The sequence below is a fragment of the Mus pahari genome, chromosome 15 (assembly GCF_900095145.1).
Source record: "Mus pahari chromosome 15, PAHARI_EIJ_v1.1, whole genome shotgun sequence".
NCBI classification, from domain to species: domain Eukaryota; kingdom Metazoa; phylum Chordata; class Mammalia; order Rodentia; family Muridae; genus Mus; species Mus pahari.
Window position 1 is genome coordinate 37,583,730 of NC_034604.1, and position 26,854 is coordinate 37,610,583.

Below are 26,854 nucleotides of genomic sequence, written 5' to 3' on the forward strand. Positions count from 1 at the left end.
TGGGCTGGACTGGGGTATGTAGTGGCCAGGTTTGACGATGAAGGCTAGCTTACAGGCACCCGCTAGCTCCTGGGTCTCCCGGGAGGGGGGTTGGGGGGGAAAGAACTATCTTCTGGACTTTGATCTTGTAGGGGGTGTGGCATCAGGGCTGGAGGGAGGAGCCAACTCTGGGGGCTCCTGCGTGCTTTACGGACTTCTTGCTTCCGTGTGCATGGATGAAGCTTGCCTATACTCTTCTCTCTCCTTGGTCTTTACATTTCTGACCAGCAGCCATTGCTTTGTAAGGTCCCCATGAGGAAAACACACAGCACAACACGCTGCTGTCTCGTGCCCCTCAGCCCACGGGCAATGCTCTTGTTTGTTGGTGATTCTCTAATGGAGGCAGGTGTCTTTACTCTTCAGCGTGCTTAATTTTCTCTGTCAACTTGACTGGTCACAGGTGCTCACATACTTGGTCTGACATTCGGGGGTTTCTGCAAGGGTGTTTTGGGATACGTTTAACATTTAAATTAATAGACTGAATAAATATTGACCTCTTAATGGGGATGGACCTCAGCCAATCAGGAGAAGGCTCGTTTGGAAGAAAGCTGGTGCTCTTGTGAGTGACAGAGCCTTTCTACACCTGACTGTTTTGGGGTTGGGATGATTTTTACACCTTTGTAGTTGAATTGAGATGCTCGGAATCTTCAGCCTGGTGGCCTGTGGCATAGAAGGTCACCTCCTCTCCCAGAACTATAGCTTGTTGACTTCAGATCTCAGGACTCAATCATTCAGTCTTCACATGTGGGTCAGTTCCTTATAATAATGTTCTGTATACACAGCACCCATCCTTCCTCACCCTCTGTAGGACCCTGGCTAGTACAGTGAGTGTTAAGAGACACAGAGAGGCACATCTGCTTTTGCTTCTCCTTGTGTCTCCAGAGTTGGATACAGTGCCTGGCATACGGTGTGTGCTCAGTGGATATGAATTCAATTATGAATAATGGGGCCTCCCATGGAGGGGGTGGGGGGAGGGTTCTAAGTCGCTTACAGCAGCAGCCGTGGGGATTCTCGAGGAGTGCAATGGCTAGTCTGTTGCTATTTGTTGCACCTACCTCAGGTTCAGAAGAGGCCAGGAACCCTTATTCACGTAACAGTATTGATCTTTTCTGTCCACCGGCCCTGTGGGGACTGTGGGGCTCAGGAGGATTGCCTGAGGTCACCAAGCGCCAAAGCTTAGCTGTGCTCCCCAAGTACCGTCCTAAACCATTTTCATTCTAAAACCTTCTAAGGCCATAACCATTGTCCAGCTTTAGTTCTGGGCTTTGCAATTTCCCCAGCCAGTTCAGAGTGTATGACTGCATTCAGGACTCAGGTGGGCCTGACTGACTCTAAAGCCCAGGCTAACATGGACAGGCTGCTGTGAGAACACCAGGGCTTCTTGGGGCCCACTGGGACATCTCTAGGTGATTGGTTCTCTCTCTGGGATATCTCTAGGCGAGTGGTACTCTCTCTGGGACATCTCTAGGCCAGTGGTTCTCTCAGTTATCTCTAGGTGAGTGGTACTCTCTCTCAGTTATCTCTAGGTGAGTGGTACTCTCTCTAGGACATCTCTAGGCGAGTGGTACTTTCTCTGGAATCTCTCTAGGCCAGTGGTACTCTCTCTGGGACATCTCTAGGTGAGTGGTACTCTCTCTGGGACATCTCTAGGCGAGTGGTACTCTCTCTGGGACATCTCTAGGTGAGTGGTACTCTCTCTGGAATATCTCTAGGTGAGTGGTTCTCTCTCTGGGATATCTCTAGGCCAGTGGTACTCTCTCTGGGACATCTCTAGGTGAGTGGTACTCTCTCTGGGACACCTCTAGGTGAGTGGTATTCCCACCTTGTTTCATATTCACTTACCAGAGAGAACCTGTCCCTTGAGACAGCTCATGTTCCACTTGGCAGGTCCCAAACTGAGTACAAGTGCTTCATGCCTAGTGTGACTTCCAGTAGCCCCCACCCCACAAGCCAGTCATGTTAACCATTGGGCATGTCTTCCATCCCCTCTCCCTTCCCCAAACCCTGGATCTACTCCCTACCTCCTCCTACTCGCCTTAACCCATCCCAGTGGCTCTCAACCTGTGGGTCATGACCCTTTTCGGGATCACATCAGATATTTATATTACAATTCACAACAGTAGCAAAATTAGTTATGAGGTAGCATCAAAAGTAATTTTACGGCTGGGGCTCAGCACAGCATGAAGAACTGTATTAAAGAGCTGCAGCGTTAAAGGACAGGAAGGTTGAGAGCCACTTTCCTATCCCTTCTTCACCCTCTCCCCTCGTGTATCTTCATTACCCTTATACTTCAGCAAGTCTAGTTAACGCTGCCACCAAGATCTACCTGGAATTCTCTACTGCTGACCGTGAATACTGTCCCATCTTCTTATCCATACCACCCTTTAACAATCTCCTCACTGTTTCTGTGGCTACTCCTCGGGGTCATCCTCCCCACAGCAGTGAGTGATTTCCACACAGAATTCAGATGAGCTCAATTGTTCAGCCAGCCATTGCTGGCAAGGTTTCCTCGGCCCCTTTGTGCTTCAGACTCAAACTCGGGGCTTCCCCTTCTCAGAACGTTACATGGGAGGCTGATTCCCAAATTAGCTCAACACTTGTGATTTCTTTACTCCCAGTGTTAAATGAGATGGAACTCTTCCAGGACCCCCCTCCTCCCGAATGTCAGTGGCCCTCGTGGTGATACTCACACTTGGTGTGCCTGTCACACAGCGCGGAGGCACGCATGTCGCACAGCCGGATTGTCCCCTTGCTGCTGCTGTATACAAAGGTGTTGCAGTGGTGGGGGTGGAACTCAGCTGCTGTGATTACCTCTGTGAGTTCTTCCATGTTGGCTGGCTTGATGTCCACGATATCTGGCACAGAGGAGTCAAGGAAGGACCAGGAGATGGAGCCAGGACTTAGGGTATAAGCAGCTCTTGCTATGAGTCCTATGCAAGCCTTTACTACACACACAGGGATTTCATTGGCAAGCTGTTGGCAGAAGAGCAGGCAGTAGTGGTTTCTGGCAGCAGGGGCTCAGGGGCTTTAGGAAAATGGATTGCTTGGTAGTCAGAGGTAGAATTAAAGCTTAGGTCTAGGATAGGTGTGGTGGCTCATGACTCTAATAACCAAACACAGGAAGCTGAGGCAGGACGGTTGCTGTAAAAGTCCAGCACGCTGTGAAACCTGTCTCAACAAATTTATGTTTCCTGGCTCCTTATCTTAGTTTCATCTTCTGTGGCATCTAGAAGACAAACTGAACCTTGCCCATGAGATTACTCAAGAGTGTTTGCCACTCTACAGCAAAAGCTAAGGAGCCAGCTAGGCCCACTCTAGCCAGACCTTCCAATTTGAATTCTTACCGGGATTCTGGGGCTGATAAATTCCATCTGCAACAGGCTGCGTGCAAATCCTTTCCCACAATCTCTCTGTGTAACAGCAGCGGCTGCTCAGTGAGGGTTTATCAAAGGCCTCTCTGTGCGCCTACCCTGAGCTTTGTCTTATTTCATCCTTACACCAGCACTGCAAATGAATCACACCTTTTACAGCTATTTACAGGAAGGGGAAGCTCTGTGAGCATTCAAGAAGTTTCCTAGGAGACAAGGCCTATGGGCTGGGGAGACTGTCAGCAGGTGAAGGTGCTTGTTGCCAAGCCTGATGTCCTTAGTTTGATACTGGGTCTTCACTCTAGGTGCAAAGCATAGGAGGTTTCACCAAGCCCAGTCTCCCCCTCTAAGATATTCAGGCTATCTAGTCTCCATACGCTGTGGTTTGAGAGTCTGAGTGGGAGCTTAAGTATTAGAAAGAAATCATCTATGTGTAATGAGGAATTTGGGATCATGTAGACGATACTCAGTTTTAGCTTCCAGGATCTCACCTTTTCAACACATTCCTTTGCCATAAAAAATTGTTTGTGTGTGCATTACACATTATGTATGTATGTATGTATATATATATATGTGTGTGTGTGTGTGTATTCATATGCATATATATTTTCTTATATATCAGAATGAAAAGTTTAGACTTTTGTTTATAAAGGCAATTCAGTGGAAATAAAACCAACAATTTTCCAAAGGGTGTTCATCAGAACTGAAGGAACTGGCTTGTGTTGTATATGCTCTCATACACCCCTACCAAGAGTTTGAGAGAGGCTCCTGCCTGGAGCTGAGGTCCAGTCCAGGAACTGGCTGCACTTTGTCATGTGGGTAATGGGCACAGCAAAGCTGAACAAGGAGACCTGCATTCCCCTGACTCTACTACTCCTATGCCATCTCTGTGATGTTTGCCCCGTGTGTATCACCAGCATTTTGTTGTTGTTTGTTTGTTTATTTGCTTGTTTTTTTTTAACTTACTACTTTTTTTAAAAACTGTCTTGTTTTGTTTTGTTTTGTTTTAGCCCATCTTTAAATCGGGTGGCTTTTTCATCTCACCTAAGCAGTAAGGCAACATTCCCAAAATGATGGCTTTAATTGTCTACATGAAAATGAACTCATAGTGATTGAAATGGAAATGTATGTGTGGGGAATTGCAGGCTGGTCTCCAGTTGAGCTGAGGTGTGAACCCCGGTGGTGATAATTCACCTTCATGACATGGTAGGCCTTCCCCCTCATGTTCCTGGAACTCTGCCCCCTGCCTAAGTTACTGCCCCCCACAGCCCCCACAAGAGAAGCATGGTCAGTAGTCACATAGGCAATGGCCCAAGCTTCTGACCTTCAGGCTAAACTCCTCCCCAGTTACCTAGAAACAGTGAAGACCATAAAGGGGGCTGTTCAGCCCCACGTAGCTCTCTTACTTCTTACTCCCTTACTTGTCTCCCTCTTACCCTTCACGCTCTCCCCTCTCTCCTCTCCCTTTGTCTTCTCCTCTCCTCTCCCTTACTCTCTCTTTCTAGTCTTCTCTCTCTCTCTCTCTCTCTCTCTCTCTCTCTCTCTCTCTCTCTCTCTCTCTCTCTCTCTCTCTCTCTCTCTCTCTCTGTCTCCCTTCTCTCTTTCCCCCTGCCTTTCTATAATAAAACTCTTAAACCATAAAGAGTCTCTGCTCATCAAGGCTGTGCTCACTCTTGAAGGTGTTGGGAACCTCTTCCCTCAGCCCTCTCTCCCATAACCCTGGTGGCTTTAGCAAGGTAGCTCTGGGGATCCCCAGGTAGGATTTCCCCTTGGCCACCCCCTGAAGAGTGGGATAGAGGAATGCCCACCCAGGGATGAGTGGAAAGGGTAGGTAGCAGCCCTCCCACGCCTGACTGACCAGAGAATAGGTGGAACTCTGGCGGGGTGTGGGCCTTTTCCCTTCCCCCTCTTCCCTAGGGCCCCCCATTTTGCAGATGGGGACAGGCATGCTCATACCTTGAGCCCTAGTAGCACCAATTAGGGAGCCACACACTAACAAATATGGGGACATACTATCAAGTGCTAGGTCTGTTGGATTTGCTACAATGACTTTGTACCAGGCTGTGCCTCTTCCTATTTGATTATCTCTTAGGCACTCCGTCGTGTTCTTTCTAAAATTAGCCTGTGCTCACATTGCCCTTTGCCACATTTTCGTCTACGAAAACCAGATGCAAAGATTACTTGGTTGCACGGGGCATGTGCATTCCTGGATTCACGAAACACTGCCTGTCAACTCAGCTTCTGCATTGGGGGTATACACCTGGGGAACAAACACCAACAGCGTGGGAGGGGGCTGCAGACTGCAGCTCTGATGTCCTTTCTGGCTGCTGACCTGCTCCTTAGGCTTGGTGGGTATGGCATTGGGTAGGGCAAGCAGAGGTTTTCATTGGCTGCTGTCCAATTCCATCAGAAGGTTCCCCCATACCCTACAGTGCCAGCAAGTATGTTTTCCTTTTCCCAAAGTAAGGAAAGAAAAATCTGGTGTCAGCTTTCTCTGCCTCTACCAGTATAGCTCAGCAAACAAGCTGAACTGGAAGAGATCTTCGTTGTGTGGGAGAGGGAGGTGATACAGGCACGGTTATTTTTTTTTTTTTCTACCTAAAAATAAAGTCCCCAAGTCAGAAGATGTGAAAACAAAGAACCTAAGCATATCTGTGCCTCCAGGACCATCTTCCCACCACCAAGGACATCCTCCTGGAGCGCCACTCAGTGGAGCTGCCCCCGTTCGCTGTTTCTAGATCCATCCCACCTCCCACCCACTTTCATCTGAAGCCACTTGATTCTTCTCCAAGGTCTGAGTCTCCATCCTCATCACAGAGCTTGGGTTTGACTTGGGATTGGCCAAGGGAAGAAACCATGATTCCCTCCCGTTTTAGCACGACCACAAATAGCTGGTGTCTACCAAGTGCTGAGCCTGCCTGGACGACGTGTCTTACAGTCTCATCTGTCCTTCACTTTAGACAGATGGAGGCAGTGCCATTAATAGCCCTATTTTTACAGCTGGGGAAATAGAGTGAAATGTGTTTTTTTTTTTTTTTTTCTTTCTTTCTAATCAGGAAAGAAACTTTTGTGTCTTTTTTTTTTTTTTTGCCATTTTCATCCATATATTCATTACATTCTGATTATTCTTGACTTCACCCTCCTTTGTCTCCCTTCTCCTATTGATCCCTCATCTGTTCTATAAATTCCTTTTCTATATCCACAAGTTTTTTTTTTGTTTGTTTATTTTTTCAGAGCCCATGAGCTTGACCAGGACCATCGGTGTGACTGTGGCTTTACATCATTTATTTATTTTGAGTGTGCCAAATTGCACAGAGGACATGCTGGTGGAGTTGGTTTTATCCTCCCACTGTATGGGGTTCTGGGGGTTGGACTCAGGCCGTCAGTTTTGGTGGCAAGAGATTTTTACTTGCTGAGACATCTTGCTGACCTCTGAGATAAGTTTCTTAGGGTCATATGACTGCATGGGGCAGAGCTGGGGATTTGCACTGGAGCTTGTACAAGGATTCTTCACATGCAACCACATTGCATTCTAGGAGGAGAGGTCTCGCCAGGCCAGTTTCACTGAGTGGCTTTGCCTGATGACTGGCTTACGAGAGAGGGCTCCTTCGAATCATGCCCCTGAAAACTCACCAACTGCAAGGTAGTGATGGTATATTTTCTAGAACCAGAATTTTTAAGTCCTATGATATAATTTTCTTGAACTAGAGGTTGGGACAAAGTCACGACAAGGGCTTTCTTGTCCTATTTCCTAAGGGAAGACTTTGCCAAACTCTAGAAACATGTGCGAGAGAGTGGATTTACCCAAAATGGGATGTCTTCTGAGGAAGACAGGAGGGAACGTACAATAATGCCCAGAAGCCCACACCATTATTCGCTCAAGTTCCAAAGGGAGCTGTGTGGCTTCAGCACACATTTCCCCTGACATATTGGGAAGGAGGGGGAAAGGGGCTAAGCAACACAAGGCGCCCTGTATTACTGGAAAATGGAATAATGTCTTTTGACAGTCAATTTCTCCATCTGATCCTTTTGAGCACTCTATCTAAATTATTTCCCTGTTGTTCCAAAGAACTAAACAGCAAAAGATATCGCTGGGCTCGTGACTAATATACAACTCAGACAGCCAACAGATTGCCATTAAATTAACCCTGGGGCCTGACAGATCTGTTCTTTTTGACCCCAACTGCTTGGAGCATTCCTTATTAATGCTAAACCCAGGCAAATTACCTCTGCTAACAAAAGGGGTTAATCTGGCTCTCCAGGGGGACTCTGGAGACAGCTCTGAAGATGAGCAGGGGCACAGCCAGCCCAGCAGCTGAGCTCCATCTTTGCAAGGCAGAAGGTAGGAAGGTGAGGGCACCGCTGTGCCAGGCAGTTGCCTAAGGCATCCTTGAAAGTAATAATTGAAGACACTGGGAGGTCATCCCTTCAGGGATTTGCTTCAAACACGCATCCCCAAACCATAAATTGCATCAGCAGACGGACGAGGGGTGGAAAGGGTGAGGGTGGGAGGGCAGAAGGAGTGGGAGGCCTTTCAAAGTCATTTACACCATCCAAGTTTGGAAGACCCAAGCTTTCTATGACTACCACTCCCCTGCTTCCAGCCAGTGGCAGGATAATGGACGATTGACAGCCACCTAAATAAATATACAGAACCACATGATAAAGTGAACTTTCAAAAAAAAACAAAAACAAAAACCAAAAACTGTGTCATTAAATTATTTTTGCAGTGAAGCATCCGAGTATGGAAAAAAAAAACCCCACTGTATGCAAAATTGTAATTCTGGAAACTCGGTGCAATTTAAGCCTATTCCTGAAAGCAATGAACTTAAAGGCAGGTGGGCCACGGAGCTACATGCGATGGTTCTACAAGGGTGCATCTGTGAGTGGTTTTTCTTTAGCTATCCATACCCTTCCCCCATCTTCTTTCGATAAGGTCGTATTTATAATGATACTTAAGACAGATTTTATGTTTACCATATACTATTTCAGGTGAGGAAAATTAGGCACAAAATAGATACCACAGTCTGGTGAGTCAAGAAAAATGATGAATGAGAGCAAAAGAAACAGACAGGACACACAGCCATGCTTGCAGAGAGGACAGAGGCAGTGTGTGGGCCGCCTCTAGCTGGATTCCACTGATTTAATTGTGCCATGATGTTCCTGGAGAATGAATGATTGTCTAGTGATCTTATGGGAACAGTGGATATGCCAGAGACCAAAGCAGAAACAATGCTAATCTACAAGGTTGGTATTGGGGGATAAGGTAATCAGTTACGTTAGGCAGTGGTCACTGAAAAGCCAAAGAGTCTCCCTCCCTCCCTCCCTCCCTCCCTCTTTTTCTCTCTCCCTCCCTCTGTCTCATTTGCTCCCCTTTTCTCTGTCTGTCTGTGTGTTTGCTTGTGTGAATGTGTGGTGTGGTGTGGTGTGAGGGGTAGAGTACCCCAGACTAAATAGAAGTAAAGCCCCTTATAAATAAAAAGTTTGAATTTCTTTCTCCCCACCCCCTACTCTTTTTTTCCCCAACCAATATGGCTGAATTAGCAGGCCTTCTCATAATGAAGGAACAAAGTCAGTGGCATGAAGTTATTGGTTGTTTCGTTTCACTGTCCAAGATCTCTACAGTGAATATGTACTTCTCAACCAAGAAAACAGCGAGCACTTAAACAACAGGCGCTTCTTTGTTTAGTGTCATCCCTGAGAGCCAAAGGAATCATGCCTCTCAGCTCAGTGGGGAGAATTCAAGACAACACTGGGATAGGCACTGTCATTGTAGCACACGTGGCTGAGAGCACAGGGTTTGGTTTTCATCCCATCCCTATTTAGCAGAGAGAATGTGACAAAGTCACTCTCTTTCAGGGCTCAGTGTATTTGCCTTTAAATGAACAGAATCCTATTAACAGCCTCTAAGGATTATAATTATCAGAAGAGATAGTGGGGAAAAATTATTTAAATCATTTTCATATTAGACAAAATCCTATCTTCTGGAGCAAGTACATGCATCCAAGGAAACCATTTCCAAGTGGTGTCTTGGAGTCAAAATGGCTGTCCACGCGCCCCTTTGATTCATTGCACTGACTTGTCTGATACTGACAATTATTTTCCCCAAGAAAATAGCTAAGCCAGGAAACAAGAAAGTTTCGGAGGATCTTTGCAGGGCCGTTACAGACACAGGCCATGCTGCCTTTACTGGGTGAGGTCACCTGATGGCAAAAGCAGCAGAAGTTATTTACATGTTATAGATGGTAAAGCAGAGGTCTTCCTCATGCTGAGACCCCCTTAATACAGTTTCTCATGGGTGGTAACCCCTAACCATAAAGCTATTCCTCTGCTACGTCATAACTGTAATTTTGCTACTATTATGAATCATAATGTAAATATCTGATATATGACCACTGTGGGGTTGTGACCCACAGGTTGAGAACAGCTGCCTTAGAAAGTCTGCCAATTCTGAAGTGGAGAAATAGTTGCATGTTGGCCTCGAACTCTAACCTCATACAGTTGGATTCCCTTTCGGGGACACATGTTGTCATGAGATCTTTCTTTATTTGTTTAAGGTTCAAACTTGATCTTTGGATATTAAGCAGTGATCACAAAGTACTCAATTTTATCAGCCTAAAAGGACATTGGTAAGGCATTGATGATTTCTGAAGCACACTTCAGGGAATATTCATGTCTTAGAAGCTTTGAAAAGCCAATGTGCAAATATCCATGGAGTATTTGCCAAGTGCTAGACTCAGGCTGAGGGGCTGACGAAGATGCATGGTGCCATATTAAATCCACATTGGTGCTTCACAAGGCTGGCTGCAACACTCCGTAGGACTAGAGAGCTCTTGGGAGTTCCACAACCACAGAGCCTTCCTGTACACAAATCAGAAGGCCCCAAATTGTCTTAGAGAAAATTTCTAATTTAAGAGTCCATTCAGGTCCTGACCCTTACTGTCTACACATCCAGGAGGACATGTGTAGGATATTACATGCTTGATTGTATTGGCATGGTTGAATATAGATTTACTATAATTTGGAGAGAATCTGCTAACGTTTTAATCCTCAAATATAACCAGTTATAAAATCTCAGATGATCTTGAACATAGAAACTCATGTATAAAGGAAGGAAGAATTTCTGGGTGTGGTAACATATACCAGTAATCATGTCTTACAGGAGGCCAAGGCACTTAGATGCTGAGCTCCAAGTCAGCCTAGGCTATATAGCGAGACCTTGTCTCAGAATAGAATAGAATAGAATAGAATAGAATAGAATAGAATAGAATAGAATAGAATAGAATAGAATAGAATAGAATAGAATAGAAAGAAAAGATAAAGAAATTCCAAGAGGTAGCATACATCTGTAACATTTGGTGGATAATTCGGGCTCCCAAATCATTACATTTGTCTTTCATCAAAGGTTATGTGTTTGTCTCTTTCTGTCGTACATTTGCTCTTGGTGCTATGCTAGGTTCCCTTTCTCCTGTTATGGCCCAGCTATAAGGAATATTCTCTTCAGAAAGTTGTAGGAAAAAAGGGAATAAAGGGACGCATACAGACCCAGTTGCTTACCCACTTACCCACCTCAGTGTAGCCATGGAGGGGTTTTACAGAGAAAATCAAAGACTCCCGAATCAGTTGAATCTACATTAATTAAAAAAAGAAGCATATTTAGGGTGCGTCTGTCTGGAGAGCATTTATTTATTTATTCTTGAAACAGGGTTTACTCCTATGTAGTCCTGGCTATCTTGGAACTCACTTTGTAGACAAAGCTGGCTTCAAACTCAGACATCCTCTTGCCTCTGTCTCCCAGATGCTGGGAATAAAAGTGTGCACTACCATGAATGGTCTAGCTGAAGGACATTTAATAGAGAGCCTAGACCTCATGTGGAAATAGGTCTCGTTCGGTAGTGTGCCTAACGCACACAAGAACCTAACCCTGCATGACCTAAGAGTGGCGGCTCAGGGAGGTAAAGGTTGGAGGATCTCAAGCTCAGGACCACCCTTGGCTATAGAGCATGTCTGAGGCCAACCTGAGTTAGAGGAGACCTGTTAAGAGAAAGCCAAGACATTCCCTGAGAGCTGGCAGATCTTTAATTTCTGTTGGCTGCTCCTTAGCCTTCCCTCCTGACTGCTGCCTGTGGCAACCTTCTGCTCATGTCTGTGGGGGTTCTACCTGCTTGTCATTTTCCACTCCTGACTCCATGTCTTGAAGATTGTACTTGCCTAGCCAGCCATATAACTACAAGGCCAACTCATGGGCATGGGTCCATCACTAGGGTGCTAATCTTTCTTTCCCTCCCAGCTCAAATCTTTTTCTTTGTAATCACCTCAAGTCCACCTTTCCAACGGAACCCTGACTATCCCACTCACCTCCCCAGATTACAGGGCCATGGCGTAGGGATAGTCCTCTGTTCTTGACATCATCTCAGTTTATATAGCAAGTTCTCAGGAATGCTTATGGCTCTTGCTTGACTCATTCTTGTGATTTGGGGATCTATCTCTTCTAAGCTTATTTACATTTTCAAGAACAGAAAACCCATGAAAGGAAAACCTTTCAGGGCTGCTTTCAGTGGTGTTCAGGGTGATGTCTCAGCACATGCAGGCTATGTGTTGGACTTGTCATGAGAGAGATGCTCTCTTCAGGGCTATGTCTTTCCCCTCAGACTTGTCTGATTCTGACCCATGAATATAAAGGGAGACAGCTACCAAGTGCTGTACTAGAAGTTAGAAATCAAAGATTTGAGGCTATGTGCATCCTGGATGGGGCAAAGTGACAAGAGAAGATACCTTACAAGGATGCTAGGAGCAAGATAAAAATCTCAGAGACTGAATTTATACAAGGAGCAGCTTCATCTCAGCTTTGCAGCCTTGGTCCAGTGTGGTAGCCTACTTAAAGTCCCTCCTGCTGCAGGCAGCTTTGTGTGCACTCTCTCTCTCTCCCTGTGTGTGTGTGTGTGTGTGTGTGTATGTGTGTGTGTAAGAGAGACAGAGACAGAGAGACCTAGAGAGACAGAGAGAAAGAATGTCTCACAAGCCTTTGGTAGAGTTTTCCCTTATGAAGGATAAAAGATGAAGAGAATGGGGGCCTGGATAGACAAAAAGCATGCTGTGAGAATGTTCACAGTCAGAAAGTCATGGGCTCGGGTGCAAATTCTATTCTTGTTAGTCTCTAAATCCCAAGCTGTCTGATATGACGTCAGTGTTGTGCTTGCTTTTGCCCAACCAGACTTCCTTTCTGCTTGTCTTACGGAGTTAATTCTTGACGTATGCTTTGTAATTTAAGTGGAAATTTTTGTGTCTGTGACCTCACGAGGTTTGTGTTTTCTACCACTTGGTATAACTGACATACAGTTATGAAAACAGTTCGTACGTTCCTTTGAACCATCTTGCTCGCTCCTTCAGTGGGTCTCAAGGCATGCTTTGCAGGTGTCCCAAGCCGTGCTCCAGTCTTTTTGGTAGATAAAAGGTTTAACAGAAGAATGTACCAAATAGGATGCATTTAAGAAAAGGGTTGTTTTTGATACCTTTTTTTGAGGCTGTTATGGTAAGGGCTGCTACCTTCTCCAGAGGTGGCTACACTTTAGTGCTGAGAGGCAAAAGGGCCCTATTTGCATAGCCTTCTTGCCTGGGGCAGTCTGGCTGAAAGGCATTATATAGATATCAGTTATTGTCACCCACATGATGACAGTGATTATTTTACATATGGCAGCTTTAAGGGTGAATGCTATGGTCTCATTTGTATGCCAGCATCTGGCAGGCTGTCACACATCTGCAGAAGATAACCTAAACGGCACTATTAATATGTCCCCTTTGCATTCTCCCAAAGGCGTCTGTCTCCCCAAATGCCTGAGAAAGTTTCTTTCCCTCTTGAAAGCCTGGAGGCAAAATTCAGAAGACATGCCACCTAGGCTGGGGAAGCACAAGCTCAGAGTGACAGCTGGCTGAGCTCCTGCAAATCCCTGACTCTTGGAGTAGATGGGAGGAGGGAAAGGGGACCACCATCTATATTCGGTCTACCAGCAGCTAGCTGCTTTGTCAGGAAAAACCTGCAGTCAGGGACCCCCTCCCCCCATTCCCAGGCCCACACAGTGTGTCATGTCCAGTCACAGACTCAAAGGCCAGTTCTCCAGATGTAGCTCAGTGCCAGAACCTGGTTAAAGACACCTTTCCTGAGAAGCCTTCAGGGATTATAGGGTGTCTCTGTGGTAGGAACTAAGTAGCTCTGTATCTACTGCTTAAACAGTATGTGTATGTGTGTGAGTTTCATACCTCTGTGTGTGCGCACACATGCATGTTTAAGCCACAGGACAACCTCAGCTGTTGCTCTTTAAATTATCCCACCGCTCATAAAGACAGGATCTCCCATGAGCCTCTAGGATGGCTGGAGAATGAGCCTGCTAGTGTTACAAGAGTGTGCATTACATCTAGGTTATTTCTTTTTTTCCTGGATTCTGGGGCTCAAACTCAGGTCCTCATGGTTACCAAGCAAAAACTTTACCGATTAACCCCTTTCCCCAGCTTGTCTTTACCACTTTTCAAGTTAAATATCCAAGCTCAAGACGAAAGGATGGACAATCCAGAGACTGCCCCACCCGGGGGTCCATTCCATAATCAGCCACCAAACACAGACACTATTGCATATGCCAGCAAGAACTTGCTGAAAGGACCCTGATATAGCTATCTCTTGTGAGGCTATGCCAGTGCCTGGCAAATATAGAAGTGGATGTCCACAGTCATCTATAGGATAGAACACAGAGATCCAATGGAGGAGCTAGAGAAATTACCCAAGGAACTGAAGGGGTCTGTAACCCTATAGGTGGAACAACAATATGAACTAATCAGTACCCCCAGAACTCGTGTCTCTAGCTGCATATATAGCAGAAGATGACCTAGTCAGCCATCGTTGGGAAGAGATGCCCCTTGGTCTTGCAAACTTTATATGCCCCATACAGGGGAAGGCCAGGGTCAAGAAGTGGGAGTGGGTGGGTAGGGGAGCAAGGTGGGGGGAGGGTATAGGGGACATTCGGGATAGCATTTGAAATGTAAATGAAGAAAATATCTAATAAAAAAAGAGGCCCATAACACGGAAATAATCAGAAAAAGATAAACATTGTGACAAATAAAACAATTAACCATGAAAAAAAATATCCAAGCTCAGTTTCATAGTAAAGAGGGACCTGTAGCTCTCCTCTGACCAGTGTCTATGATGCCACACTGGCTGTGTGCAGCAGCTTCCATGTACAGAATGCTGACTTCATTGGAATACAGAGATGGGTCTTTCAGGGTTCCTGCCCTCACATGATTTACATTTTTCATAGGGCAAACTAAAAATTCACACGCAAAAACATTCCAAATCCCAATGAGCCTGAAGGAGACAGCAAGAATCTAGCTGCTGGCAGCCACCTGGAAGCTAGTGGGCATCTCTATAGAGACAGTAGATTCCACTGAGGCTGGGATCCAGAACTCTTGGTTGGGACACATATTTAGACAGAGGGTATTGCAGGTGCAAAGAGAGGAAGAATAAGGCTTAGTAGGGAACAGAAACATGGTTTGCTGGCTGAAGCAGAGTGAATGAGGCAGGAGCAACATGACAGGGGTCAGAGGGAGTCAGGGCCCAGATGGTATGAAAGCTTCTAGACCCTCGTAAACATGGACTTTTCAACTCTCTAGAAAGTTATTGGAGTACTAGTTAGGTGCACAGCCAGAATGCTTAGTAGGTCCCATGGTAACTGATAGTCAGGGCATGAGAGATGAAGGAGAGAAATCAGGCAGTCAAAGAGGAGGGTGCCACATGGTGGCCTTTGTCAGTGAGTGTTGGCAAAAGTAGGGATGGAGGCATCTCAGCTGTCTGAGCTTCATGGATGTGTGGGGCCAGGAAGGCAGAAGCTAGCAACTGAAGGGCCGAATCAAAGTAGTATTGGAGCCAGTATCAGTACTCAACTGCCTGAGGGCTGAGACTATGAACAGAGTTGAGAATTGGAGCCAAGAGTCAGGAGTTAGGATGCACTTGGCAGGCAGATGATGGAGTAGTGGTCCTCACCCTTCCCAATGCTGCAACCCTTTAATACAGTTCCTCATGTTGTGGTGACCCCCAACCATAGAATTATTTTCATTGCTACTTTATAACTGTAATTTTGCTACCATTATGTCGTGTAAATATCTGTGTTTTATAATGGACTATTTTGGGGGGGGCTGTGACCCACCGATTGTGAACAGCTGCTCTAGACATTCAGCAAAGATCAGTTTTCATTGTTAACTGCAAGGTCAACATAATGAGGTCAGAGCCATGGCCTTACATAGACACTCGGGAACCTTCTTTGCTTTCCCCAGTATTAGAGTGGAAGATGGTGATGCTTTCAGTGTCTGCTTTGTTTGAGATGCTGGAGATCGGACCTGGTGTCCTGTAGATAAGTACCTCTATCCTCAGCCCCATTAAGGTCAAGAACAGCCTTGAGGGGTCCGTGGCGAGGCGATGTGGGAGGGATTGCTGCTGGTGCAGTCTCTATGTAGAATGGGTGGGGAGTGCCCATCCTGAAAACTGAGCCGTGTAATTTCAGGAGTCCACATATTATATGCCAATAGAGAAATGGAATTCAGATACTGCAAGTTCACAAGGGTTTGGGTCCAGTAAGTGGCAGCAACCATTACTGTCACTACTGTCATTACTCCATATCCCTGGCACATGTGCTCTACACAGGCTAATTTTTAACCTCTTAAGGAAGCAACTCTGAAAAACTGCCAGATCTTCACTATTGGTGAATTTATATCTATATTTTTTGAGACAGGGTCACAGTGTGACCTAGCACATCTGTATGTGATGCCAAGGACTGAACTCAGGGCCTTGTGCATGCTACGTGAGCACCCGGCCGACTGAGATGTGATAGGTGCCAGCCCCGCTCGAATTTTAATTCATGACACATAAATATCATTGCATGAATAAATGATTTTGAATTAGATGCCAGAGCTAGCCATGCTGCCCTACCCATAATTTAAGATTTTCCTTCATAGATGCCAGACATTTCCATTTTGACGGTCTTTTCTTCTGTTTCTTTCTCTCCAGCCCACTCCTACCTGGATACCCGTGAGTCGGACCAATGTGTTACTGGTTTGCAAGGAAAGGATACTAAAACTCTGGTTGGTAATCTCAAAGTTCCACAGGTTAATCCTCAGGTCATCAGCAGACATGTAGGTCTCATAGTCGCTGTTGACAGATATAGAGTTGATGTGGTATGTGTGCGCATTGGCAAACACTCTTCGTGGGGTGGCCTCCACCATTAGGTCCATGGGTCTCAGGACAGGCACCTGGATACGAGAGAGACACAGTGCTCAGAATGGAAGGTTTTGTTTTTTTTTTCTTTCTTTTTTTTTTTCTTTCTTTCTTTTTTTTTTTTTTTCTTGTACAAAATGGGTTCATGCTGTGTCCTTACCACTACATAGTAAATCAGGACCCTGAAACCAAGAGTTACTGTATCCTTACCGCCACACAGTAAATCACAACCCCGAAGCCAGTTGTCATTCTTACCACATTCTGGGCCTTTCAACAACCTGGTACAAGGACAACATTCAATCTTTATAAACTTGAAACATTTCTCTAGTCCCCCCCAGGGGAACTTGGATCCTACTGTGGAGACAAAGTCTTCAAAGCTCTCACTCCCAGTCTGTTTCATAGGTTTTCTTTTCTTTCTTTCTTTTTTTTTTTTTTTTTTTTTTTTTTTTTTTTTTTTTTTTTCGAGACAGGGTTTCTCTGTGTAACCTAGGCTGTCCTGGAACTCACTCTGTAGACCAGGCTGGCCTCGAACTCAGAAATCTGCCTGCCTCTGCTTCCCAAGTGCTGGGATTAAAGGTGTGTGTCATCACGCCCAGCTTCATAGTTTTTATATTTATTTTTTTATTGTTTGACAATTTTATATGAGTCCTGTGTTTCTGTCATTTCTGCCCCTCTACCTCTCTCCACTCCCTCTCAAATTCATGACCTCTTCTTTATTATTGTTACAAACATACATATAGGTGTGACTATATATGCACACATTTACACAGTGCAAACTACTGAGTCTGTTTAGTGTTGTTCATATGTACTCTTTCCTTCCTTCCTTTCCTTTCCTTCCTTCCTTCCTTCCTTCCTTCCTTCCTTCCTTCCTTCCTTCCTTCCTTCCTCCCTCCCTCCCTCCCTCCCTCCCTCCCTTCTTTCCTTCCTTTCCTTCCCTCCCTCCCTTCCTTCCTTCCTTAAACAGGAAATCTACTCTAGAAAGGAGATTGTGGGAAGAGCTTAGAAACATGTTATTTAGTTTCAATCTCAATTTATCTTTCTCATGTTCTTACCATGACTCTAGAGGGTTCCTTCCAAGTTTTACTCTTAGCATTTAAGGACGCTTTTAGGAAAGTGTTCCAACACTCAAGACTCTAGTGACCCAAGATGAGCCACTAATATATCAGTACTTACAATAAGTACTGGTTGACCTGGGAATATCTTTGTTTACACCTATTGTCCCTGAGTACTGATTAGGTAGTGTCACATTCAGAATGGTCACCATTTAGACAGTAAATGATATGGTCACTCTTCTGAAATATTGAATGTGTTCAGTAAGTGTTTATTGAATGACTGAGTAGAGCATATGCTAGTCTTTTCTTCATGGTGTACTGGGGGAGTTAGGCTGCTCAGAGAGTTCTTTCTGGGAAATGTGAACAAAGACACCCACACTTCTGCTCAAAGCCCAAACAAGCTAAACTACACAGCATGGGTGGGTACAGCTTTTTAGTAGAAACAAGGAGATAAATAGCCACAAGGATCCTTTCCACCTCCTTTCCAAAGAATCTGAAATATCCTTTCCAAAGTAACTGCATGATGTGACAGCAGGTGGCAGATTAAGACTTTAGCTTCTGGATTAACATCACCCTAGGTGGCAAGAGGAAGTGGCCCAAAGCAGGTTGGCTTCCTGAAGGGCAGTCAGTCACCAGGCAGCACCTTCCAGAAGGCAGAGTTCTCCCAGCCCCACCTTGGAGTTGCTCATCAGCTCACACATGGGCATGAATGGTCCTGAGAAAACATGGAGGGAAGCCCAGACAGATAAGATACTTGGTGTCCTGGAGGCCAGTGGTGGGGTCTTCTGTGTGCCAGAATGGAGGAAGGGGTTGATCTCTCAGTCCCATATGCCAGGCATGGACAATGAATGGTTTTGCATCACATGTGTGGGAGTAGGAGGCCTGTGCTCTGAACACAAGTACCAACTGACAGATGGGCTGGGATGTGCCCCATGCTCTGGTCATTGGTGGAACCTAATCTGTCCTCTTCTTATTGAAGATAGTCATGGGGATTTACTGAAGCAATCACCACCCATCCCACCACCCACTCTTTCAGCAATACCAACTGAGCATTGTACAAAGCCCCAAGGGCTCACTTGGTAAGCACAGGACCCCTGCTTCACCATTATATGGCTGCTCTAGCTGGTGGTGGGGGTAGGGGTGAATTACCACATACAACAATGCAGTGAGTACTCCAGGGAGGATGCATAGAGCCTAGGAAGTCTTGAGGGTTTTCCCAGGGATGGGTGAGTGTGTGGAGACACACAGAAGATGAGGATTAAGTCACCAGGCCAGCAGATGGCAGGTCCTAGCCAGAGAAAGGGGGCTGAAGTGGAGGTGGTGATAGTCTATTGTGAGAGTGAAGGTGATAGGGTAAATTGGGGGTGAGCCACAAGAAGGGGCCCTGCCTACATCAATAAGGTGGGGAGAATGGGTTTGGGATGACCCAGACATGATCACGGTCAAGTTTTCATCAGACCTTTCTGGAAATGGAGATGAATCAGTCAGGGGCTGAAGTCCAAGATTTAGGTGCACACGAGTGGACGCCAACCAAAGGCTTGTGTGAGTGGAGGCTTCACACTGGTGAAGCTGAGGCTCCTGTATGAACTTGGCCCTGAAACAGTTACTGAAACAATGGTGTCTGGCCAAGCACTCTTTATCCAGACTCCCAGATAATGCTTTCAACAAATGTAAAACAGCTACTGGCACAGAGTAGGACTACAAACAGAAAACAGAGAGGCCAAGTTACAGTCCCAGGATGGTCCAGAGATGAGAAGGCACAATTGGGATTTGATCTCAGGACCCACCTGACTGCAAAGCAAGCCCTCTAGGAACACAGCAGGGTGTCACTTTGTAAGTGACACGGATAAACAGCCAGGGGGACTTGGAGCCGAGAGACATTGCTGATGTCATATCATGTTGTTGGTCTGAGGCCTCCACAGGCATCACAGATTTTGATGGTAAGTCGATAGGGCATCTATGTTGTGTGTTTTCAGAAACACATGCCACATTTTCTACAGTTGCTCATAAAGATGCTTGCATTTGGAGCCTTCCAGTGTTAACTTCCTCTGCTCCTCAGAGATGCCTGAGTTCCATGCAGGCACCCAGGGCCCAGGGCAGTAGGGTATGTCAGGTTTCCTTGCAATCCTTGACCTCTAACCTGGTCCCTTCATGTCTACATGGGGTCTTCAGATCACTCTGTGGCTGTGTTCGATGCGGAAGGGAGCGTGACAACGAGATAAAGAGGCATTTCAAAGTGGTAGCTGCCAGCCCAAGGCTGCTGCCTAATGTGAGAAGCCTGGATGCTAATGCAGGCTGACATGATCCATGATGGGCTGTGTAATGGGGAAAGGCTCTGAGCGGGTGTCTGGGGATGGAGCCTTCTGATTCTTTGCACAGATAAGGTGTGTATGTGTGTGTGTGTGTGTGTGTGTGTGTGTGTGTGTGTGTATGTAGTGTATCTGCGTGTTCATACATGGCTGTATGCATGTGTGCATGTATATTTGTGTATGTATACATGGTTGTGTTTGGACGGAATCCCTGCATCATTCCTGTGTTCAGGTAAAGCCCTGTCCTGCAGTTCGGGAAGGACCAGATGGTTGGATTAGGCAGCCATGTTGGGACTGTGATTCCCACATGGTCTGATTGTTCCTTCTGGGGCCATGGCAGGGAGAAGAGCGGGGCATGATTTCAAGAGTACCAGGCAGTGCCTGGGCTTTCTTTGGAGAACATTGTTTTGGCAGCCTTCCTGTGCTATGAGCCAGCCACGGTGTTTAGAGCCCAAAGTGTCAGAACTCCATCCTAGCCATGATCTCACCCAGTCTCCCTGGAGCCAGCCTTGGGAGGGGCTCCGTTTGCCACCCTGTGGGGGTGGGGGGTGGGGATGCAGCTCAGTGTCACAGAAAGTAGTGGGGGAAATGAGATTCTGATATGTAGCCCAGGCTGGCCTTGAACCTGTGACACCTACTGCCTTCTTAAGCCTCTGAATGCTAGAATCATGGGGCAAGTCTGAAATCCCTTAAGTCAGCTGAAGCTGTTATCTGAGTCTGTTATCTCGCTGTCAGCTCCTGAGGCTCTGTGCCCGGAGTGGCCCAAGGTGGGGTGCGGCGGTGTCGTCTCTGGGGCGGCTCACATCCCTGTCTCTCCTCTGCTCAGGTTCAGTGTCTTCCTGAGGTCAGTTGTGCATGTGTGTATTCTCACACGTGTGCATGTGAATGCCGGGAGGGATTAATGCCATCCCATTCTTCCCAGACACCTGGCATCCTGTTATTATATCCACTGATTGATCTCTCCAGGGAAAAGGGGCAGCCTGAGTCTGACCTGCCACAGGCTTACAGAAAGCCACTCGATTCACTTCCCCTCTCCAGTGGCACCCTCTCGGACAGACCTTCCGTGAACACCCCACGTTGTCCACTGCCTGCAATGGTTTAAACACTTAAGCCAGTTGTCAGTGAATTATCTTATCTTTATGGTTCCTAAGGGACAGACAAGAAAGGAGAGAACAGAGTGGTTGAATAATTACTCTGAAGCCACATAGCTAGCCTGAGGCAGAGCAAACACACCTGCACTTCTTGGCTCAGGAGTCAGCTTGACTCTCTGTCCTCCTGGTTCTGTACCAGGCTGCATAGACACTTGGGGAGGGGTTGAGCTATACTGGAGCTCAGTGGGATGTATCACCCAAGGGACCTTGTATATCCTAGGGAGGTGTAGGGAGACTCAGGAGAGGAGGCTGATGCAAGATGGACTGGAAGAAGTCCGGGTATAGGGGAGTGTGATGCACCTGAGATGCGGACAAGTAACTTAATCGTTCAGTCAACAAACCATTAAGTCCCTCCTCTGTATCAGGGATGTCAACCTTACTTCTGTGGAGTCAGTCAGTCAGTCAGTCAGTCAGTCTCTCTCATGCTATATGATGTGGCAGCTCCAGGAAGGCAACTCTGAAGGGTATCATGTGAGCAGATGCTGTAAGGTCTCGTGAGGCAGGGGTCCTATAGATGCAAATGCATGGGGGCTGAAGCCTGTGTAGAGCATCGATGAACAGTGAAACTGGAGAGGACACAATGAGCTGAGGAGAGAGCTGGAGAAGATGCCAGGGTCGGGATGAGGATGCTCGGGAGACTGGGAGAAGCAGCTCACCCACACTGCCAAGGAGCCTCTGTTCTCACTGTAACAAAACCTGGAACAATATGGACGCTCGGCCAGTTATCAAACCCACCTGGGGAGGGGTAGAGTCTGGCATGAGGTTCCCACTATTAAAGGGTAATTCAGTGTAACAAACCAAATCGAGTATGTACAAAGACTGTCAAATAAAATAAGCCACTAACAAATTAAATTACTCTCCATTTTTGGTGGGAAGAATGCCAGTCATTTTTCATTTTAAAAATTACGCATCTTAATTCCATTTTTTTTAAACATGAGAAGGAGCATCGTGTGCCATCTCTGATGAGGTTTATTTCGGGTGGCATGTCCCTCCTGGTCCTCAGAGAACCGATGGAGCATCAAGCCCTGCTCTGCTCAGAAACCTTGTTTTCTCTGTGGGTTGGTGGTGGATGGGATGGGGAAGCAGGAGAGACAGGTTGGCCCAGCTTACGATGACATATCAGAGCCGCTGTTTCCAGAATGAAGCTGCCAATCAACAGCATCCCGCCAAAACCCCCAAGGAATCCTATCCAAATAATATAATTTTTAGATTTTTCCCCCGCTCACACCCTTCAACAGCCTCAGTATGGCCCTAATTTCTTCTTTTACAGGCTTTGGCATATAGATTGAAATAAGCCCCAGAACAAAACCCCTTTGGACCAAGTCAGGCTTTGTGCTTTCAGGACATTAAATAACAGAATTATATTCTTTCATTCGACAACTACTTATTAAGTGCCAATCACTGCACCAGGCCATATGTATACAGGCTGAACAGAACAGATTACACTGTGGTACTGAACGTGCAAAGGAAAGAAAGACACTCATGTCTCAGGCAAGGGGAGGGAAGGAGAGAGAGAGGGAAGAGAGAGGGAGAGAGAGAGAGAGAGAGAGAGAGAGAGAGAGAGAGAGAGAGAGAGAGAGAATATGAGAGAGAAGAGACCCAATTTAGATTAGGGGAATTAGGTAAGTTGTTTGGAAAGAAGTGAAAATCCAGTTCTTAGGTCAGCTACTCTTTATGAGGCACGACATTGCCGTTAGGTGATGTCTGGAGATGGCCTTTGGAGTAGCCGAGTGGATGTTCTTGGCACAAGTGAGTAGAAGCCAGGGATGCTGCACAGAGTGCACAAGACGGTTACAAGGATTACTCAGACTTAAATGTCAGTGGTACGGAAATGGAGAATCTGGGCTCTTAAAGAAGCCCTGCTGAGTTAGCGCGTAAGCTGAGCTGACAGAGGAAAACCTATCATGGTGCAGAAGGTTTAGCCCAGGGTTGGGGGATGGAAATCAGTGGGGGTCCACACGTTCTGTATGTGCAAAGCCCTGGTATCAATTTCCATACATATACATACATGTACTGTACACATACTTAACATTTACTTACATATACATATAACATTTACTTATATCTATGTATCTACATGCATCACCTATCATCCATCCATATCCATCCATCTATTCATTATCTATCTATCTATCTATCTATCTATCTATCTATCTATCTATCTATCTATCTATACACATATATGAATGAAGCTCAATTTATCACAGATGATTTCCATGGCAGAATAACATTTTCACATTCTCTGTGTCTGAATTCTAGCCTGTGTATGGAGAGGAGAGAAAAAAACACCTTTCCCTCAGAAGATAAACTTGCCATCTAATTACCACTCCGTGCAGAAGTCCTAGTTGCTGCCAGTTCTGTGCTATTTCCCCCCAGACATTTCTGTTCTCTGCCAGCATCGCTGCCTTTCGAAGTGCGCTTCCCTGATCACTGCCTTCCCTGCTATTTCCCTCAGCGTTACACGTTGTGTAATTTCACATGAAGGAGGAAACATCCTGGAATGTTACAGAGCAAGAGAATTCCAATTAACACATAGCTGGGGAAGCTGTGGGTAGGGAGAGGCAGCTGTGGGTAGGCAGAGGCAACTGGCTTCATTTTGGAAGAGTTTGGTTACAAATAGTCACAGATACCTCATTTGCCTCTCACATATTATTGATGAGAGCATTTACAAAATTCAGTGATATTAGTAATTGGGGTAAATATTCAATGAATATTTGGTGGTGGTAGATCTTCAGCAGAGTTGTATTACAATCTGTTATTTATGACTATAAAATATGCAGAATCAACGATATAAATACAAATTTGATACTAACAACAAATCTTGCCAGTGAAGTTTCCTGAGAAGTCGTTTACACAAAGAGGCCTACATGAAGAGAAAGATATCCTTATCAAGGCCCTGGAAACGGGATCATTCATAGTTCTGAGCTGGTCAGAGCCCTTCGAAGCTGAGGTATGTCCATTCTGTCTTCCACCTGCAGGTGGCGGTAGTGATCACGGGTGTCTTTCCCACAGGAACAAGTTAACTTTCAATGACCTTTCAAGGTTGACTGATCTGATTCCTGGTTCTAGCTGCATACTCAAACCCAGTAAGCCCTCTTGTTTAAAAGTGACGCACAGGCCTCGCCAGCAAGAAGTTAAGCCGCCATGCCTGTGAAGTAGAACTCAAGGACTGGTATTTTGAAAACCAAACCAAACACCCAAACCAGGTGGATAATAACTAATACACACGTATATGCACGAAACCATCAAAGAACAAAGAAAAACAGAAAAAAGAGCTTTTATTTGTTACATATCATGAGCTCCTAAGAAGCAGCAACAAAACAAATAACTCAATAAAAATATAAATCAAAGATATAAACAGAAAATTCAGAGGTGGAGAGATCCAGACATTTATAGATACGCCAATCTCACCAGTGGCCGGCAAATTAAGAATCTCTAAAAACCCTAATCTCACAAATGATTAGTTAGATTACTATTTAAACCTTCATTCCTAAAGAATCTACTGTTGCAGTCCCTGCTCTGAGCTCACTACAGTTTTATGAGGAGGTTAGCTGAGACATAAGACAGTCACTTCATTTTCATAACTTAAAGCATTCATGCATTGGTCATGGGGTGACCCTTAACAGGACCTATGCTGCCTCGTAGTTGCAAAGGCAAGAGCTGAGCTGAGTGACGTCACATCTAACAGAGATTAGAGCAGCAGTTTTCGACCTCCCTAATGCTGATACCCTTTAGTACATTTCCTCATATTGTGGTGACCCGTAACCATAAAATTATTTTTGTTGCTACTTCATAGCTAATTTTACTACTGTTATGAATCATAATATAAATATCTGTGTTTGTGGATGGTCTTAGGCCACCCCTGTGATTGCCACCCTGTTACAACCATAGCCACTGGCCAGGGGTGTAAGACCTGCAGCAACAACAAAAAGTCAGAAGTAGATACTAAAAGAAAAATAATGAAAAATTTAATTTAGATCGGTTGGTTTTTGAATGTGAAACTGTCATTTAGCACATGACAAGAAATGTTTGGGAGTATTAGTTGTCCATTGTTAGTTATGATTATACTATATCAAAATCAGACTCCCTTGAACTAGAAGCTGAATAAGTTACAGTATACTCTAGAGCTATTGCCACTTCAAAGATGAATTGGTTCAGAAGACCACCCATATAGCTAAATAGTGTAGATAGTATGAGAATTGTATTTGTCCATTGCTGTTTGTAACAGCATGCTCAGGTAGAAGCACAAGGAAGATATAGAAACACTCACACCCCAAACAGTAACATTCTTACCGTGGGCAGAGTCTTAATATGCTATTATCTGACTTGTTGATATAAATGTATTCTCCTTTTGTAACAAAAGGGAAAGGAATGGAAAAAGAGAGAACACAGAATTGAGGGCTAGGGAAGTGGGTGGATCTGGAAATCAAGGCAAGACTTGGGGATAAATATACAAAGAATCATAAACATTGTATGAAACTTTCAAAGAATTAACAAAAGTGTTCATAAATGTATTTTAAAACAGTAAAAGCTTTTCTATGCAGGCCTTTTGTTCCACTCCACTTTGCTTTTCAGACATATACATTAACGAAAACCATCCTACAATATAGTTATTATTCCCTTATGAACTTTCTAAAATTAGGAAACATTTAAGTGTTTCAATTAATTTGGTTGCCTTATCCATCCAATTTACACATTAAATAAAAAAAAAAAAAGGAGAAAAACCATTGTAACGAGTATTTCACCAGGACAGAATTCTTAAGTCTTGTTCAGTCTGGTCTACAGCCCTAGTTATTGAGAGGCTGAGAGGGAGTGGTTACCCATGAGCCTGGTCAATAAAATAAGACCACATGCATAAGGCACATGACTCAGCAGCAAAAGATTCTTGCCACCAGGGCTGAGGATCTGTGTGATCCTTAATCTCTACACGGCGGCATGGAAGGAGAGAGAAGGGAGTAATCAAAGCTGTCCTCAGACTTCCACATGTGTTCCTGCAGGTGTGTGACCACACACACACACACACACACACACACACACACACACTCAACTAACAAATACAATGGCAATAAATGCTTCCTTCATCATGCATTTGCCTGGTCCCGGGGAAAGCCAAACACACATCCCTATTCCTGAGAGGTAAGAGAGGCTTTCTGGAGCTGTCAGCATCATCAGCATGGGGAGGGGTCAGTAGGAGTGATGCAAAGCAGAAGAGTGGGAGGACCAGATCCTCTCCTACGCCATCAGTGCCCTTGGACTTACTCTTGACTTTTTTCCATCATCTTCCCACTTCCATCTCTCCAGCGCTTCCCTCCTCACGGCTCCCACTGTTACAGTTAATAGGGTGTTCTTCATTCTGTACATGCACCCCATCCCAGGACAGTAATGGGGCAGCTGTGAGAGCCCTAAAACAGATCTCTAGTTTCCTTCTTTAACCCAGCATTTTCCTGGGGTCACTTCTCACTAATGGTCCTTTGCTCAAGGACAGCAAAACTAATTAGTCACTGTTCCCTGGGCTGAAATTGTGTTTGGAATGTTACTTACAAATCTTCTTCAAGCAGTGAGTGCATTTATCTCTCATATAATTTTTCTTCCAATCTTAGAAGTTCAATGAGCTCTCTCTCTCTCTCTCTCTCTCTCTCTCTCTCTCTCTCTCTCTCTCTCTCTCTCTCTCTCTCTCTCT

General features: G+C 45.4%; 1 protein-coding gene across 2 annotated transcripts in view; it reads right to left on the reverse strand.

Moving 5' to 3' along the window:
• Ppp2r2b (protein phosphatase 2 regulatory subunit Bbeta) overlaps positions 1-26,854 on the reverse strand; it is a 407,624-nt gene that overhangs the window by 35,649 nt on the left and 345,121 nt on the right. For both annotated transcript variants that reach the window (XM_029547262.1, XM_029547263.1), the window contains 2 exons: positions 16,520-16,697; positions 2,730-2,894 (listed from right to left, as the gene is read on the reverse strand). In XM_029547262.1, coding sequence (XP_029403122.1) covers positions 2,730-2,894; positions 16,520-16,697 — 343 coding nt within the window. The remainder of the gene's footprint in view (positions 1-2,729; positions 2,895-16,519; positions 16,698-26,854) is intronic.